The following is a 20,436-nucleotide window of genomic DNA, read 5'->3' on the forward strand; positions in this document are numbered from 1 at the left end:
CTTGTTAAGAATCACATCTCAGATGTGCATAGCTGATTTCATGAAGTTTTGAGTTTTCCTTATGGGTTTACAGGCATGCAGGTTTTTGTAGACATGCCCCTTTTGAAAATGAGCCTGTTACAGCTAGCCAAAATGGAAAGTTTAACCTTTTTTTATAATTATTGATCTACTCACTCCAGAGATTCTAACAACACTGGTTTCATTGTGATTGAGCGAAAAACCAAAGGTTGGTTTTTCATATATTGATTTTTTAATGAACAGGATGACTGACAGCAGTTATGTTTGTGTCAAAGTGCTTGGTTTGAGCAGACCTATCATATGATATGTATTTTGTGTGGCTGTGCAAAACTTTTTGTAATAACTAATCAATTACAACCTCAAAAAACACAAAATCGCCCCCTAGTTGGTCAAAGACACTGCATGCCAAATTTCCAGCTGATTGGACTAATGGTTGTACGGTTAGGGCCATTTTATGGTTTTTAAACATTATAGCGCCACCATGTGGCCAAAGTCTGCGCGTGTTGCACTGTGACCTCAAATTGACCTTAAACATGTTTATATCAAGTTTGGTAATGATATCTTATTCCGTTCAAAAGTTGTAGCTACAATTAGCATTTAGCTTCAATTTGCATTGAACATTTTTGTCTACGGTTTCGTGCGAGAATCCAAATTAAAAATGTTTTTTTTGGATAATTATTGATATTCAGTTTCCAGAGAACATTTCTAAACTAGTTTGTTTCAGATTGGGCAAAAAAACTAGGACTAGTTTGCAAAAGTAGGTTTCGGAGAAACCGCAATGTAGCGTAAAAACTTTCCAACGTAAGGAAAATTTGAGTCACACCACTTTTGTTCGGGCTGACCCAGGGATTTCAAATATGTTTGTTTTTTGAGTCTACGTCAAACGATCCACAAATGGTGGCCGAAAATTTTCAAAATGTTGGTTTTTGGCACCATAGCGCCACCAGGCATTTTTCAGCTTATCACCTAATTGGCTCACATATGTTCTTATCCATACTTGCACCATTAATTCTGTGATTAATCTCATGGTCTGTAAGCAAATTTCACGAATGTGCTGTTATCCTGGCTATCTACATCTGGCTTGACCTAGTGACTAGTTCTCATCTTGGATCAGCAATTGTCCAACAGACTAAGCCAGGAGGACTCCATTAATCTAGGTCAAGCTGCACTTTTTCTGCCATCCTGGCTTTCTTGATTACACTTTTGTGCAATACACCTAAGGTGACTAGAAAAGGAGGTTAGGTTTATTCTGTACAATTAGAAAAAAACAAAAAAAAAACGTGCAGCCAAATTTTTTTCACTATAAAGGAGATAACTTCTTGCAGAAACATTGGAAGCTCAGCCATGGGACAAGCATGCATCACCCGACATTCATTCTCGGGCATGTGTCGGTCTTCTATTCTTGGACATGTGTTGGCCCTCTAATGTGACTGCAACGGACTCCCCAGTCTTTGGAGAGGAAGATGATGGCACATCTCCAAAATTGTAAATAGTTTTACTGTAACAAACAGAACTGACAACCACTCATCCAACCTGCAGATGGAGCCTTTATCGGAATTCTGACTGTTAGTTCTTCGTTGGTTACTTCCTGTTTGGTGGCCATAATAACCTGGCCATACCAAACACTCAGTGCGAAGTATTGCCAGTATCTGCTGCCTTACCAAGCGTATTCTCACTGTTTGATCTGCCTTTTGTTATGACCTTTGAGCCTGTTATTTTTGACTACTGATTTTTGGTGGGCACTCTGTTTGTTACTTTGAATATGCCTGCTTTTTGACTACAATTTAACGTGGTGTTTTGGATTTGTTTGCTAATAACTATTAAACTTCTTGCATTTGGATCCCATCTGTCTCCATGTCGTCACCACCGCCATTGTCACAGAATACTTTGCCTAACATGAATCCAGCAGAAGTTTCTCAGATGCAAGCTGCATTTGCTTATCAAAGTGATATCAAATACTAAAATTCAAACTGAACTAGACACTGCAAAGCAGTGGATTTGACATACAGTGAATTCATAACCCTGGCCATGATGATAGATAACTTATTACGTAGCAACTCACGCATTCATAAACAACAAACAACCAACCTGGAACAAGCACAGACATGCCTAAACTCTCCAGAACTCTTGCAAATTGCTGCCACTCGTCTCTCTACGGAGGAAAGAGATCGACGTCAGCGTGAAAACCTGTGCTTCTACTGTGGAGATGAGGATCATCGCATTGCTTCATGCCCCCACAAAGCCAAGAAATCTTCCAGAACCAAATACAGTGTGAGTACCATTGAATTTCCCACTTTTTCTAATTTTTTCTAATTCTAATTCTAACGTTTTCTTCTGAATTGTGAGTTAAGTTATAATACAACCTCTCAATGTGTTTCAGCGTTAGTGGATTCTGGGTCAGCAGTTAATATCATTAGCCAGGAACACACAGACAAATTAAAAGTCCCAACATCCCCTTGTGTTCCAGTCATCAATACAACAACCACAATTGACAATGGTACCATCGGCTCAGGGATTAAAGCCATCCCACAACCTGTATCCCTTGGCATTGGACTTTTCCATAAGGAAACCATCACATTTTATGTGGTCCCATCATGTAAATTTGAAGTTATCTTGGGTCACCCATGGCTTACCATTCATGACCCGACCATTTCCTGGAATCAAGGTGAACTTACACACTGGTCCACTCATTGTCAACAGCGATGCTTTTCCAAAATATTGTCTCTACCATGCTTGTCCACCAGCATTGAAAGCCCAGAGGTCCATTCACAAGTGACGTTACCACAGCCCTATAGAGAAAATGCAGAGGTATTCAACAAATCTAAAGCAGCCAAACTACCACCTCATCAATTTTGAGATTGCGCTATTTAACTACTACCTAATATGTCTCCACCTAAAAGCAAAATTTATCCACTGTCTCGTCCTGAAACTTTAGCCATGGAAACATACATAGAAGAGGCCCTATCTTCTGGTTACATTCGACCCTATACTTCCCCCGCAGCAGCAGGATTTTTTTTTCATAGAGAAAAAGGATGGAGGTCTTCGTCCATGTATCAACTATCGAGGATTGAATAACATCACTGTCAAATATCGTTACCCTCTTCCCATGGTTCCTCCTGCCCTTGAACAACTACGTGAAGCCCGTATCTATACTAAACGTGACCTCAGAAGTGCTTATAACCTTATCCGTATTCGGGAGGGGGATGAGTGGAAAACCTCATTCCTGACCACTAGGGGGCACTATCAATACCTTGTTATGCCTTATGGCCTTGCTAACTCACCGGCAGCCTTTCAGTCATTCATAAATGAAATATTGAGAGATTTGCTGAACAAATGTCATTGCTCATATAGATGACATTTTGATCTATTCCCCAAACCTAGAACAACACATCAAAGACGTTAGGACTGTTTTGGCACGATTACAAGAAAATCAACTCTATGTCTTTGCTAAGCTAGAAAAGTGTGAATTCCACATGTCCAAAACCTCGTTCCTAGGATACATTATCAGCCATCACGGAGTGGAAATGAATGACACCAAGGTTCAGGCAGTCACTGGTTGGCCTCTCCCCAAAGCAGTGAAGTAGCTACAAAGATTTCTAGGGTTTGCCAACTTTTATCGCAGATTCATAAGAAACTACAGCCTAATTTTGGCCCCCCTTACATCACTGCTAAAGGGTAAACCATCTAAGTTGAAATGGAATCCAGAAACAGTAAAATCATTTGAGAAACTTAAGACCAGCTTCACCACCGCACCCATACTGAAACACCCCAACCCAGAGCTACCTTTTGTTGTTAAAGTGGAAGCATCCAACTATGGCATTGGGGCAGTCGTATCACAACATCATGGTAACCTAGGTAAACTCCACCCCTGTGCTTTTTTTTCTCGCAAACTGACGGCAGCTGAAAGAAACTATGACGTAGGCAACAAGGAACTACTTTCTATGAAGGCAGCACTGGAAGAATGGCGCCACTGGCTAGAAGGAGCTGTCCATCCCTTTCAGATTATCACAGACCACAAAAACCTTGAGTTTATCAAAAGTGCCCGACGACTAAACCCTACACAGGCTCACTGGTCTTTATTTTTCGCCCGTTTCAATTTTACAGTAACCTATCGCCCAGGCACCAAGAACCCTAAGGCAGATGCCCTTTCTCGCAGATATGACCAAGGGCAATTGGATCAAACCCCAGTATCGATTCTTCCACCATCTGTAGTCATAGCCCAAATCAGCTGGGATATCAAGGAAGAAATACAAAGAGGCCAACAAGATGATCCACCACCTCCTGAATGCCCCTCAAATTGCCTATATGTCCCACAAACACTCAGACTACGAATCATGCAGTGGGTGCACAACTCTCTAAGTTCAGGACATCCAGGCATCTCTCGTACATCAAACCTGGTACGCAATGCATTCTGGTGGCCTAAGATGAACCACAATATTACTACTTTTGTCAAGTCCTGTGCAGTCTGCGCCCAGTCATAAACACCACGGGAGCTACCATCCGGATTACTTCAACCGCTCCCCATCCCTCATCGCCCATGGTCACACTTATCGGTAGATTTCGTCCCGATCTACCTAACTCCAATAACTACACAACGATACTCGTTATCATAGACCGCTTTTCTAAAGGCTGCAGACTGATCCCACTTAAGGGACTACCCACAGCCATGGAAACTGCCCTAGAACTATTCCAACACGTATTCAGAGTGTATGGTATCCCAGAAGACATAGTATCTGTCAGAGGCCCCCAGTTCACTTCCAAAGTATGGAAAGCAGTTTGCAAACAACTAGACATCAACATCAGTCTCACTTCAGGTTATCATCCTGAATCTAATGGCCAAGTGGAAAGATTAAACCAGGAAATTGGACGCTACCTCAGAACCAACTGCAGCAAAGAACAAGACAAAAGGAGCAACTTCCTCCCCTGGGCGGAATATGCTCAAAACTCTCTCACACATTTATCCACGGGACTAACTCCGTTTTTATGCATCCTAGGCTACCAAACCCCCATGTTCCCCTGGTCTGGTGAACCTTTTACGGTACCATCAGTGGATGACTGGGTCCAACGCCGTGAAGAAGTATGGAACAGCGCTCACGTGAGACTTCAAAGAGCCATTCGAACCCAAAGGATCAATGCAGATCAAAGACGGCTTCCACATCTTAACTATCAACCTGGCCAGAGAGTCTGGTTATCAACTGGAGACCTTAGACTACGACTACCTAGCAGGACGCTATCACCAAGGTATGTAGGACCCTTTAAAATTCTGAAACGAATTAACAATGTCACATATCGTCTAGAGCTTCCTGCTGATTACCGCATCTCCCCTTCCTTTCATGTTTGCCTTCTGAAACCGGTCCACCCAATGTCTGACTCCGGCACATCAAACCCTGAACCCCCTCCACATTTGGAAATTGATGGAGCACCTGCATTCACGGTTAATGAGATTTTGGACTCTCGCCGCAGAAGGGGTCAGTTACAATACTTGGTGGACTGGGAAGGCTATGGACCAGAGGAGAGGTCTTGGGTTCCGTCGAGGGATATATTGGACCCATCTCTTACCCAGAACTTTCACCAGCGATACCCCAATCGCTCAGCACCACGACCCAGAGGTAGACCTAGATGATGTACACCCGGAGGTGTTCCTAGAGGAGGGGAATCTGTAACAAACAGAACTGATAATCACTCATCCAACCTGCAGAGGAAGCCCTCACCGGAATTCTGACTGTCCGTTCTTCGTTGGTTACTTCCTGTTTGTTGGCCATATTAACCTGGCCACACCAAACACTCAGTGTGAAGTATTGCCAGTATCTGCTGCCTTACCAACCGTATTCTCACTGTTTGATCTGCCTTTTGTTATGAACTTTGAGCCTGTTGTTTTTGACTACTGATTTTGGAAGACTTTTGCCTTGTTTGCCTTGGTGGATACTCTGTTTGTTACTTTGAACCTCCTTTTTGACTACGATTTAGCCTGGTGTTTTGGATTTGTTTGCTAATAACTATTAACGTCTTGCATTTGGATCCCATCTGTCTCCATGTCGTCACTACCGCCATTGTCACATTTACCTTCTTTCTTGACTTGTTTGTTCCTTCTATCCATGTTCTCATTTTCTTTATTGTCATAAGTGTTCTATGCATTTTATTACATTATTGAATGTGGTTTGTGAATATTATGGTTATTATTGATATTAGCTGTATTTACCAGCAACAAACAGTTGTATTGCTTCATTCTTTTCGGTATTGCTACCCTCTCTTGAAAAGCTCCACCCTTATCCACTTTAGTGTAAAAATACAAATCATACCAAGCCATTTTTTGGCATTTTAAAACATTTCAGATAGTAATAATTTGGGCATACTCAAACAGCTGCGAAAAGCTCTTCATGACGAATAGTTTGAGGTGTTTATATGTTTGTACTGCACTCCTATAAGGTAATCAAACATCTCTGTTTAGATTTTAGATTCTTAATAAAAGTATTGTCTTAATTGTATTTAAATGAGTATTGGTGCCCATGTACTGAAAAGAAACATGAACGATAAAGTCAATAGAGACCATGTAAAGCTGTTCTCATCAATTGTGACATCTAACAATTTTTATTTTTGAAATAAATCTCACTGTGTACTTTTTTAGGCAGAAATAGTCAAAAGGTTAGTAATGTGGGTAGTAAAGTTAGTCTAGTGTAGCCGTTATTTTCTTTGTGGAGTTTATTGATCCTCTGCTGAGATTTTGAAATATTTAATGTATTTTATTTTAGTAGATTTTTTTCAGTAGATTTAGTTTTGTTTTTCTCTTCAGTGATTCTGCTTTCAGAGCAGGTTCATCACTATTGTTTAATTCACCCATCCCCACCCCCCACTCACCTTTTCTTTTTTAATTTGCATAGTGTGTATTCAAAAATATATGCCAAAAAAAATGCTAAAACATTTTATTCTCGAAAATACAAAAAAAAAAAAACTTAAGCATAAAAAAGTAATTATACAATAATTACATTGCTCTGATACTTAACACCTAGTATAACAGTAGTTGAAGAGTCTTACCCTTGCATGTTTTACAGGTATGATGGCATCTTTTGCACTCCCTGTCCAAAGTGTGATGGAAGTAATTTGATGGGCATTCTTGCAAGCACTCCTCAGACTTTCTCAACAGGAAAAATCCTTTTCTACATCGGAGACAGACACTGCTGCTTCCTGAGCATTTCTCACATGTGTGATCACACTCTTGACATGTTCTACTGGTGACATTTTCAAAAAAACTGCAAGGAAAATACACATACTATAAAATGTTTTTTTTTTTAAGTTTATTTAAAAAAGCATTTAAATAGCTATTTACCATGTTGTGAATTTGATTCTCTATTTTATATTTGCTTTTTATGCTATTACCCACAAATCCTAGAATAGCTCATTGCCCAGTTCCTTGGTTGAGGTCTATAAATAGAATTTGTTCTTTTGTTTTATTGAGGTTTGAGTTTTTGATTTGAACTGTTAAATATTTAAAATATATTATAAATATTTGTTAAATATTTGTATGACCCGTTTTTAAACATACTTTGTACATAAAATAATGTTTATTAAATTGTTTGTATGGTTTACATTCCTATTGTTGCATTGTTTGTAGTGCCTTAAGGCCATCTTGTATCTTAATTAGCTTACTCATCCTGTTATCTTAAAACCTTAACAGCCTGTTTGTCCAATTTATCCTATTTATCTATCCATTTTTTAGTTCTCCCGACAACTGTGAACTGAGATTTATGAATCTGGTGGTCGAAGGTTAAGACCACGACAACCCAATCGGGAGGCACAGAAACTAGCTCTTGGAACATGGAATGTCACCTCACAGAGAGGAAAAGAGCCCAAGCTTGTATGGGGGGGTGGAACAGTACTGATTAGAGATAGTTGGGTTCACCTCCACACACAGCTGGGGCTCTGGAACTCAACTACTTGAGAAGGGCTGGACTTTCTTGTACTCTGGAGTTGTCCATGGGGAGAGGAGATGGGCTGGTGTGGGCTTGCTTACAGCTCCCCAGCTCAGCCGCCACGTGTTGGAGTTTTCCCCGGTGAACAAGAGAGTCAACTCTTTGCACCTTTGGGTCAGGGAATGGTCTCTCACTATGGTTTGTGTATATGGGCCAAACACCAGTGCAATGTACCCCACCTTCTTGGAGTCCTTGGAAGGGGTACTGAAAGGTGCTCACACTGAGGACTCTGCTGTTACCACCTGGTTGTGAGTTGGATCCGCTGGCAAAGGGGAAAGCTGGACAGACCTGGCTGGCCCAAACATATTGTGAGGGTCCTTTGGGAACTTCTGGCTGTACCTCAAGTCAGAGGGTTTTTAAACTTTCACCTCCATAAGAGCTTTGACATTGAGAGCGAGTGGTCCATGTTCTCCGACTCCATTGCTGACGCAGCTGTGAAGAGCTGTGGCTATAAAGTCTGTGGCACCTGTAGAGGCAGCAATCTATGAACCCGGTGATAGACTGCGGAGTAAGAGATGCCGTCAAGCTAAAAAAGAAGTCCTACAGGGCTTGGTTGGTTGGCTGTGTATCTCAGGTCTCTGGATGTTGTAGGGCTGTCTTGGCTGACATGTCAGATGGAGGTCGGGGACAGTACTTCTTGACTGGGCAACTGGGGTGGTGGTTTCCATTTTTAAGAAGGGGGACTTGAGGATGTGCTCCAACTATAGGGCGATCACACTCCTCAGCCTCCATAGGAAAGTCTATGCCAGGGTATTAGAGAGGAGGATCCGGCTGATGGTAAAACCTTGGATCAAGGTGGAACAATGAGGTTTTTGTATAAGTTGGACCACCTCTATACCCTTACCAGGTGCTTGAGGGTGCATGGGAGTATGCCCAACCAGTTTACATGTGTTTTGTGGATTTGGAAAAGGGATTTGACCGTGTCCCTCATGGAATTCTGTGAAGGGGGCTCGGGGAGTTTGAGGTCCGAGGTGCTCTGTTAAGGGTGGTCTCATCCCTGAATGAACAGAGTAGGAGTTTGGTTCGCATTGCCGACAATAAATTAGACTTGTTTCCAGTGCATGTTAGCCTTTGGCAGAGCTGCCTTTTGTCACCAATTCTGTTTATAAATTTTATGGCCAGAATTTTAAAGCACAGCCTTTGGCTGGAGGGGTTCCGGTTCAGCGAACCCAGGATTTCATCACTGTTATTCACAGACAATGTTGTTCTGTTGGCTACATTGAACAAAGACCTTTAGCATGCACTGGGGCGGTGTGCTGCCGAGTGTGACACGGCTGGGATGAGAATCAGCATCTACAAAGTCCAAGGCCATGGTGCTTCACCGAAAAAAAAAGGTGGTTTGCCATCTCCAGGCTTGAAGAAAGTCCTTACCCCAGGTGGAGGAGTTCAAGTATCTTGAGGTTTTGTTCACAAGTAAGGGAAGGATGGAATGTGAGATTGAATGGGCGGATTGGTACAGCGGCAGCAGTAATGTTGTCGACGTATCAGTGTATTGTGGTAAAGAAGGAGCTGAGCCAAAAGGAAAAGCTCTTGATTTACCGTCAATCTACATTCCTACTCTCACCTATGGTGATGAGGTTTGGGTCATGACCGAATGGACAAGATCTCGGATACAAGTGACTGAAATGAGTTTACTTTGCAAGGTGGCAGGATGCACCCTTAATATATTTATTTATTTAAATACTATATTAAATACTTTATTTATTTAATAATATTATCAGCATTCGATTGCTCTTGCCTGCCTTGTCCTGCATTTGCAGGTGTAAGCTGCATTAGTGTTTGCCTTTTATGCCGAAGTACATAAAAAAAAAGTATGAAAATTGTCTAAACAAAGCTTTTGAAATCAATATTTTCCTGGCATGTTGAAAAAACTCAAGTACAATAAAGAAAATGTACAATTTGATAAGTGGCAGCTAAATTTTAATGTCAGACTTTTAATGTCTGGAACAGACATTTTAAAAATCCATATTCCACAGATTTTTGCAGATTTTATTTAATTAATTTGTTTAATTTAGATACATCCGAGTCACACTTACTATCAAAAGCCCTATTTTACTGTATTCAATACAATTTCCTATGTTATTTGATTTTAAGTAAAAGCCAAGTAAATATGAAAATAATGTATTAAAATATGTATAAGCAAATAAGAAGTTGTATAATACCTTGGTGGACAGCTGGTGAAGCAGCTGTTTCCTAGCAGAACCAGGCTTGGTTTACAGGTAACACAATCATTGCTCTGATGTCCATTACATGATGCACAGTTCAAATGACACTGAACACACTCTTGTTTTTCCTTGTCTTCAAAGTAACCATCCGGACACACGGACACACAAGTCTGATCTGATAAAAATAACCAAATATGCACAATGTCAAATCTATAATTTATATTTAAGGTTTAGTTTTTACAAACTTTTTAATTTTGTTCATGTTAATTTTAGTTCATGTTAATAATTTTAATTTAAGACATTTATATTTGGTGAGGTCTCACTGAGCAAGATGTGATTGGGTTTGCAGCTGAGGCATTGATCCTTATCTGTGCCAGAACAGTGGAGACAGCTCTTGTGACATGGCTGGCCCTGACCACTTTCATCCATGAATGTAGAGCAGTCACTGACAAATTCACAGTGACCATTATCATCTATCTTCATGTTCTCTCTGCAGGTGAGGCATGAGGACAGGTAAGGACCTGAGCAAGTCAAGCATGACTTGTCACAGTCTAAAAACAGATATATGTGGTTAGTTTTGTATTATACAGTATATTCATACATTATTTTATATTAAATAGTCATATATTTGAAAATAGTTCACTGCTTCTTGAGAAGTGAGGCTAACCTGAAAACTATGAAACTTGGACTCAGACAAATGAAACATGTATTTTACATGTACTGAACTATAAAGCTATGCTTTCATTTACCATCCTAACTTTCCTATTAAAAAACCTTTTTCCTTGCTTGTCAAGATCAGACACAAGCAATCAAGGTGTTTTTAATATTTCCACATAACACATACATTAGCACACAGATTGCATTGTCACACGACCAACATATATTCAACAAATTTAAAACAGCAAAGTTAATAAATATTACTATTTTTTTCAGTCATAATATTCACCTGGCATAGATGAATTTAAATGGAAATATCAACCACAGTTTGTGGTAAAAATACAAAACATGGAAATATGTTAAATCCATCACTATTGTATTATAAAAAAATATAAAAAAATCCATAGGAGTCCCATTATGTTTTTTTTTTCTTTTTTTTTTCAAGATTCCGATTCAACTATTATGTATGTTTTGGGGATGTTTTCATCCACTCTGGAGTGATTTTGAATCTTAATTTGGCCATAACTTTTTTGTGTTTCAGCTAGCAGAAAGATTTTGGTGATGAATCTTAATTTAACAAATATTTTGGGGAAATTCTTTAAAATAAAATAATAAAAAACTAAAAGACAGATACTTCACTGAATAGAATATGTGTATTTGGTGTGCTGTTTGGGGAGAGGGCTCTGAGCTCTAAAAGACACCCTAACTCATGTTATTCCCCCTATCAGGAAAGAGAGAGAGATAGAGGACCGAGCAGTGTCTAGCCCGCCTCCAGAACGCTAGTGAAAAGTAGAAATGGAAGTGTAAAAGTGCTCACTGGAGAGTGAATACTGCTGAGGCAATGGGGTTATACAATGGGGTTGTACCAAGTGAGTATGTTACTGCTATTGTAGTTAGTAGGAATGATGTATCAGTAGTGAAATGTAGAAATTAAGATGTATAAATGCTCAGTGAGAGCAGTCACTGCTGAGGCAGTGATGAATTATAAGGTGTGCGTCTTCAGCGAGAGCAGTCACTGCTGTGGCAGAGGTGCATTATGAGGTGTACATCTCCAGAGGGAGCTGTCACTGCTGTGGCAATGGTGGATTATGAGGTGTGCATCTCCATTGGGAGTAATCACTGCAGTGGCAGTGGTGTATTACAATTTGTGCGTCTCCAGTGGGAGTGGTCACTGTTGTGGCTATGGTGCTTTATGAGGTGTACGTCTCCAGCATTAGCTGTCACTTCATAATGAGGTGTGCATCGTCTGGCGGGAACAGTCACTGCTGTGGCAGTGGTACATTAGGAGGTGTGCATCTCTAGTGTGAGCTGTCACTGTGGTGGCAGTGAGGCATTATGACGTGATTCTGAGTGATTGCTAAACTGGCGGATTTCTACATGAAATTGCTTCTCAGCTTTTTTCATTGTAATTTTTTTTGATTTATTACTATATTTATTTATTATTATTTTTGGCATTTGATTGCTCTTGCCTGCCTTGTCCTGCATTTACAGGTGTAAGCTGCATAAGTGTTTGCCTTTTATGCAGAATTACGTTATAAACACTATAGAAATAAAGGTTAACTTATTAAATTGATGCAACCTTAATATGGTGCGCATGTCATTAATATAAATAAAGCCTTTACCTAGTTAATTTGCAAGCAGCATGTGGCATGTTATTCCTAAATTTGATGTGCCACGAAAGCAGTGGCATTGCAGCATTGAGGGTGGGACTGTCCACTGGTGTGACTGACCCGCTGTAGTGTAAATGCACTGTGTGTGGGTATTGGGCAGGGTTGCTAACGGAGACATGCTCATGCTGTCATGGCAAATGTATTGGCAAATATTCGGTGCTTCACCGCGTGGAGTAGCGGGCTGGCAATCGAATGATCCAGGCCAGCGACCGCTGTGTCTGAGGCACAGCCCAGGCTTGCTGGTGGCTTTACTGCGGCCTAAGGGAATTTGCTATTTATACATATTTATGGGAATTGGATGGGCCAAGCCGAGAGAAAACAGAGGTAGGTTTATGAATTTGGCAATTAAAAAGTTGTAAAATCTTGTAATTTTTTTTAACATTTAGGAGTTTTGATGCAAATTTGAACAGTGCATAAGGGTTAAGAAAATCAGAAGTGAAGATTGAAAATGCTTTCTTTCATAAAACACATTTCAAGAGTTCGTTCAGACTTAGCTGATGATTGATAATAAAGCTTGTTTGGCATGCTGTCGTGGGAGAGAGCCCTGAGCTCATAAGATCCTCGAGCCTGAGGCTCCCTCCCGTTTGCCCTCAGGTAGATCTTGAGAGCTCTCCTGCTGTAGTAGGTAATGAATATGGGATTGCTCTTAAGAGATAACTACTAACTAGGTGCATGTCTATGGTGCTGGTTTGGATTAGTCAATTAATTTAAGTTGCATGTTTTTTTGGACAGTGGGAGGAAACCGGGGAACCCAGGGGAAACCCACGTGAGCATGGGGAGAACATGTAAACTCCACACAAAAATATTGGCTGGCTTGGTAAGGACTACATCCAGTTACATTCTTGCTCTGAGGCAACAGTGCTAACCACTGGGCCACCGTGTCACCCATCTAGGAAAGGAGGAGCAAAATGAAGATGACTGTAATGTGGTACTTAGGGTATGTAGAGTGCCTTAAGAATCGTCTGATTGGTGAATCATAAATTGGATAATGAAGGACCAGCCGCAAGAAATCATAAGCACATGATCCTCTTGAAATTAGTTTATAAATAAACTTCACATAGTTTTTGCAGTCCCCAATTATTGTTCTGTGTTATGGTACAGTAGTTTTATTTAGTAATTGCATAATTAAACTATTTTAAAACTATAAAATGGTTGGCAACCAATAGCCTAATGGTTAAGTGTTCGCAGCAAACTGAGTTTATTTCCTAGCTCAAGGACATTTACCAGTCATTCTCCTCTTACTGCGATCCACTATTTTCTGTCAATACTTTCCACTGTTCTAACCAGGAATGAACAGTATTTGTCATATATGCATTTTTTATGTATTTTAATTATTTCAAAAAAGTATTTATAAAAACAAAACAAAAAAGTGGTCAATATTGACTGACCAGAAATCACAAACACAGCATGTAACAACGACTTCTAAAAAAATCATGTTACACCAAAGACTAGAGGAATGGATGCAGAAAATGCAATTTTTTAAATTAATACCAACATATTATTACAATAAAGAAATATAAACAAGGATAAAATGAACATTACGTATATATATATATATATATATATATATATATATATATATATATATATATATATATATTATATATATATATATATATATATATATATATATATATATATATATATATATATATATATATATATATATATATATATATATATGAACAGTTCTGTCTGGTTTTAAAATCTGATTGGCTGATAGCCATAATATGATTAAGTAATATCAGCACCCTCACAGCCTCTTTACCCTTTGTGTATTACTCCGCCCACATACAGCCAGCAAAAAGCAGACACTAAAGATCTAAAGTTTAAATTATGCTTGCTCAGCTGTTTAACTGTCAGCTTATGATTTGAATCCGGTAGAAAGTAGTTCCTCATACAAAAGGGTTTTTGAGACTCTCCATGTTTGATTTTTTTTTACATACACAATTATGCCATCAAACTGTTGTATAAATGCAATATCACACTTGTAGCAGTGCGATATGACTGTATATTGACACTGGTGGGGGCACTAAGGCACGCCTCCCACCAGTGGCGATATACAGCCATATCGCACTGCTACTCGTGTGATATTGCTCATATATATATATATATATATATATATATATATATATATATATATATATATATGTGTGTGTGTGTGTGTGTGTTTGCATGTATGTATATATTATTGTATACCTTGACACTCTTCTCCAGCCAGGTAAGTGTCTGATGGGCAGCTCAAAAGGCACTTTCCATTGTAACTAACATGTTTAGGTAATCTGCAGGAGGAGCAGTCATCTTCATCGGGTCCATTACATGATGCACAATCACTGTGGCAAGGCACACACTGCTTCTTTTCTAGGTTTGTAAAGTACCCTATGGGACAGTCAACAAGACATTTATCCTTACGCAGGAAGAGGAACTCTTCATACACTGAGCAGGAAAAAAAAAATTAATTGGAGAAAGACAGTGCTAACCCTCAAAGCTTGTACAATGTGACAATTATTAGATTTAGTATGGTAATAAACATGTATATGACAATGTTGATATATTTGGTGCTTGTGACATAGATCTGCTACAGATTTGGCTTCACGTACAGTAGGTGAGAGTTCAAAGTGGCTATTAACGCCGCAGCATATACCGCCGCCGTTTGAAATAGGTGCCGCTCTGTTTTTAGTGCATGACCGCAGTTTGTGTATGAGCCGCCAGGGGGCGCAAATGGATGGGATGCGAACGGACAGAAATAGCCCATACAGCAGCTTTAAAAATGCTTCTGTGCTTGTAAATGATATTAAACAATAAGTCAAAGCACTATAATTCCTTCATTAATCATTTATAATTTGTTAACACGCTTTATTGTAAACTTTTTAAGTGCAAAGAGGATTAGTTTTGGAAAATAGAATTGAAGAAGTAAAAGACAACTAAAATGAAAGCACAAACATTTAGTACAATTAAGTAGTCTTAAATAAATAAATAAATAAATAAAGCAGCCTAAATATAGAGAGATGTTCAGTGTTTGCTATTTTGATAGGACTAAGACAAGACATTTTCATTTGTTTTATTTCTGTTTTTATTTCCATTTTCGTTGTTGATTATATTTTACCATCTCATTTTATGTCTCAATTATTGTACATACTAATAAACGAATAATAAAAATAAATGAATAATGAAAATAGGCCTAAATAAATTATTTATTTAAAGACATTGCCGTGAAACACTGAGAAACTGTCTGCAGCATGGTCTAAAGAGCTTAAGTTGAATGCTGCTTCATCAAAAGCAAAAAATTTATCACCTACCTTAAGCAGATCACTAAAAGTGTAATAAAAATATTTTTGCCGCAGGACATAATTTAAGTCTCGTAGGTTTATTTTTAATAATTTAGTTTCAGTTCAGTTTTTTTGTTTCAAAACGTCAATGTTCTCCTTTAAAGTAGCTAAAACTGTTGTTGTTTTTTTTTCAGTTTGTTTTGTATTTTAATTTCATAATCAGTCACCTTGCATATGCCTGTGAAATATAATGCCGCATAACCTTGGAAAAAGAAGAAAAAGCTGTCAAAGGTTAGAGTTAATTCATCAAAATAAGCTATATTAAAATAAAGCATGTATGTTAATACAGGCAGAGTGTAAACAAACTCAAGGCTAAGATATGCGCTTACCTTTTAATGCTTTTAAAAAGATTCGCGGCCTTTTTATAGGCTACAGCTACTATGGTGTATAATCTTTTTTTGTATGGTAAAGAACAATGCACATTATGTTATTGATGTAAACTTAGGCTAAAACCTACCATTGATAAACGTGACCTACCTCAAGCAGTTCACTTAAAGTATAATAAAAATAAAGTTGCCGCAGGACATAAATTAAGTCCCGCTATTTTTTTTTTAAATAATTTAGTTTCAGTTGTTCATTTCTTTTTCAATCAATATTCTTCTTTAAAATAAAATTGTGTTTTTTTGTTGTTGTTGTTGTTTTTTTAACTTGTAATGGCTCAGTATCTCAATATATATATATATATATATATATATATATATATATATATATATATATATATATATATATATATCTCAATATATATATCTCAATATATATATATATATATATATATATATATATATATATATATATATATATATATATATATATATATATATTCTTAATAAACTTCACAGCCATAAAAAAAAAACACAACTTGTATTAAAACTGGGCGAGGATTAGAAAGAATAAGATGCTTGTTATATAATTAAAATTTTAATTCCAATTTCTGCAAGCACATTTTTTCACTCGCTACTCTGCCAGAAACGTCGCTTCCGGAGAGCACCTCAATAATGTAAACATTTGTTCAAAGATGGACCGCAAGATGTGCTGAGTGGCTACATGTGAAGAATGATGGCAAAGCTAAGTGTGATTATTGTAATAAACTAATAAGTTATAAAGCAGAGTGTCCCGACCAACAGGACTAAGCATATGCGTTTGGCTCATTCTTCACGAATATAGAATTAAAATTATGGCGCGTTAGGTTCACTAAGCAGCGCATTCTCTCCGCCTCATCGTTTATAACCAGCGGGACACGCTGCTGAAGCAGGAGAGACACTTCGTCATTCATAATCTTCTGTATCGGAGTCGAAAGAATATATCAAAGAAGAATGTTCTTTTACCAGGCCCGATATGTTCAATCTTTTTTTGTGTGTGTGTGTCATTTCTCTTCAGCAAATTATATTTTTTTTAAAGCTGCTTAATTATTTTAAAACTGAAAGCAGAGCCCTTCCATTGGTGTTTTTCCATAAGATACTCCTTTATGAATGTTTTATTTTTTGATTAAAGTCTTTGATGTGCTTTTTAATAGTTTTATTTTATTTCAAGCAGCACCTAAATGCGAATTTATCCTCAAAACGTGGCATGAGAGCGATGCAAGTCATGTGTTGCATAATTGTCTTTTTTTCCTGCGCCTGAGCAACAATTTTTTGATTTTGATCTTTTTGCAACTAAAATGAAAGCATAAACATTCAGTACAAATAAGTAGTCTTAAATAAATAAATAAATAAAGCAGTCTTTTAACCTAAATATAGAGAGATGTTCAGTGTTTGCTATTTTGATAGGACTAAGACAAGAAATTTTCATTTATGTTTTTATTTCTGTTTTTATTTACATTTTCGTTGTTGATAATAGTTTACTATTTCATTTTATGTCTCAACAATTGTACATAATAATAAACGAATAATGAAAATAAATGAATAATGAAAATAGGCCTAAATAAATTATTTATTTAAAGACATTGCCGACATTGAGCTTAAGTTGAATGCTGCTTCATCAAAAGCAAAAAAATAAATTCACCTACCTTAAGCAGATCACTGAAAGTAAAATAAAAATATTTTTCCGCAGGGCATAAATTAAGTGTCGCAGGTTCATTTTTAATAATTTAGTGTCTGTTCAGTTTTTTTTTTTTTTGTTTCAAAACGTCAATGTTCTCCTTTAAAGTAGCTATAACTGTTGTTTTGTTTTGTTGTTATGTTTGTTAAAACATATGCTGGATAAGTTGACAGTTCATTCCGCTGTGGCGATCACAGACTAATAAAGGGACTAAACCGAAAAGAAAATAATGAACGAATGAATTAATAAATTAATAATAATAATAAAATAAAAATAAGGTAATAATCTTAAAACACAAATGCCACGTAAGCGGCCTTTTTTATTTTTAGAGATGGTACATTTGAATTGCCTCTTCCCACTTCCTCCACCTCAAAATTGAAAGTTGCAAAGAGAACTATAGCTCATTTACACCTTGATGCCTTAGCTTCAATAGCAAAGATCGTAGCCCATTTACACCTCAACACAGTGCAAGTTTAGTGGAAGAATGTCAAATCAGAATCATGCAGATGAAGCACACCAACTACTACTATCATGAAACTATTAAATTTGTATTGGCATAAATTTGCTTATTTGCAGCAGCTTTTTTTGCGGCGTTGGGAAGCAATCAATGAATGAAAACAGGGTTAATAGTGAAATCGGCTTTTCATTGTATCCCTATTAACTATATCAGTGCATTGAAGGCCTTTGATGGTGTCAGCTCGATAGAACAGCCTAAGATATATTGAAGTAATTTAAAAAAGAAAGATATAAAAGATCACATTAAATAAATAAACAATTAAAAATATGTTTAGGTTGTCTTTATTTTAATGCCCTCGTGATGATGGTGTGCTTTATCATTATGGGCGTTTTACGTTATAACGTGATTCAAATGATGGATCTGCGACAGAGAAACTAGGGGTTTTGGGAAACACGCATCACTATATCCTTTTCCCCCCCCCCAAACTGTGCATAGTTCAGCCGCAAGTTACTGTACTTCTTTTTTTTGGGAAAGCACCCCATGCCTGCTAGTGCCGCGCGCCTCTTTCTCTGGGCAAAAACAAGTTGATTTTTTAAATATTAAAGATATAGATTAATTAAATATTCAGCAAAAGAGACATTTATTTCATATTTCACTATGCATTTAATCTGATAGGCAAATCTTTATAGCTTAATTAAACACATATTGTCAAAACCCACACATAGGCCTATTGTATGAAAATGAAAAGGGCATTTTTTGTTATTATTAGACTATATTTGTTATTTGTTGTCTAGGCTATTTTCACATTTTCACATTTGAGGTGCTTTATTGGCATGACAAGTCACTGTACATTCGTTTTGCCAAAGAAGTGCAGCGTCGCACAAACAAGACAGTGCAAAAAGGGCAGTAGTGCAAACAAATATGAATATAACATACAATAAAAAAATTGATTAATAAAAATAAAAAAGAATAAAAAAATAAAAATTGAATAATAAAAATAAAAATAGATTTTTGATAACATTAAACAGGATAAAGGTAATAATAGTAGCCTATTATCAAAAGTAAGTCCACATAAAGAGTTCCAGTATTTATGTCTTGGAGACAGGAGCGGGTATTGTTGGTTGAACACACAGCACCACACACACTCCCCCAGTAAGATGGGTTCTGTTCGACAGGGACTCAAAGTTGTTTTGTATGTGTTGGATTATCGGGTAGAATTTCTCCCGGATCTCGGAGTATTTAGTGCACTCAGTAGGGATATACAGCTCCATCTCAATCAGCTGCTGAGGGCACAGCCGCTTCTAAAGCCATGTTTTTTTGTGCCGGCCCATCTCTACAGCTAGCTGATGTCCGCTGCCCGCTTCTAACATGTTAGAAAATACTGCAAATCAAGCTGTCGGTATCTCCCCGCGGTTGAAATTGTTTTTTATTCGAAAAAAAAAAAAAGAATAAATATCAGCAAGCAGTAGTTGCTTTCTAGATTTATTTTAGGCCTATGTTCAGCTGTTTTAATCTTGCAATTCTGATCACTTTTAGAGATAATGTCTGTTTTTATCAACTTTTCTGTCATTTATTTCTCATTTGCTACTTATTTTATTAATTTGTTGATGTTAATATATTACATAGGCTTGTATATCTAAAATCCTTTGGCATTCAAATTTGCTTTGAACTTGAAAGAGAGAAAGAATCGGATTTTACCTGTCAGAGCACATTGCATATGCTTTTTTTGAAATAACATTTGTTTAACAAATATTTTAGCACCTCGACCGTAATTAAATTACCTGTCTTTTGATTAAAACCTTTATGCAAAAAGATCAGAAAAAAAGGCAATTATGCAACACGACATGCATCGCTCTCATGCCACGTCGAGGATTAATTTGCATTTAGGTGCTGCTTTGAATAAAATAAAACTATTAAAAAGCACATTAAAGACTACTCATAAAATAAAACATTCATAAAGGAGTATCTTATGAAAAAACACCAATTGACGGGCTCTGCTTTCGGTTTTAAAAGAATCAAGCAGTTTTAAAAAAATAGAATTTGCTGAAGAGATATGACAGGGAAAAAAAGATTAAACATATTGGGACTGTTAAAAGAACATTCATTCCTCTTTGATATATTCTTTCAACTCCTTAC

General features: G+C 37.5%; 1 protein-coding gene across 2 annotated transcripts in view; it reads right to left on the reverse strand.

Moving 5' to 3' along the window:
• Nucleotides 1-20,436, reverse strand: part of pcsk5b (proprotein convertase subtilisin/kexin type 5b) — a 252,675-nt gene that overhangs the window by 16,617 nt on the left and 215,622 nt on the right. For both annotated transcript variants that reach the window (XM_073909583.1, XM_073909584.1), the window contains exons 21-24: nucleotides 14,677-14,856; nucleotides 10,474-10,701; nucleotides 10,148-10,325; nucleotides 7,051-7,265 (exon numbers count right to left, since the gene is read on the reverse strand). In XM_073909583.1, the coding sequence (XP_073765684.1) occupies nucleotides 7,051-7,265; nucleotides 10,148-10,325; nucleotides 10,474-10,701; nucleotides 14,677-14,856 (801 nt within the window). The remainder of the gene's footprint in view (nucleotides 1-7,050; nucleotides 7,266-10,147; nucleotides 10,326-10,473; nucleotides 10,702-14,676; nucleotides 14,857-20,436) is intronic.

The sequence above is a fragment of the Danio rerio genome, chromosome 8, assembly GCF_049306965.1.
Source record: "Danio rerio strain Tuebingen ecotype United States chromosome 8, GRCz12tu, whole genome shotgun sequence".
In the NCBI taxonomy this organism is placed as follows: domain Eukaryota; kingdom Metazoa; phylum Chordata; class Actinopteri; order Cypriniformes; family Danionidae; genus Danio; species Danio rerio.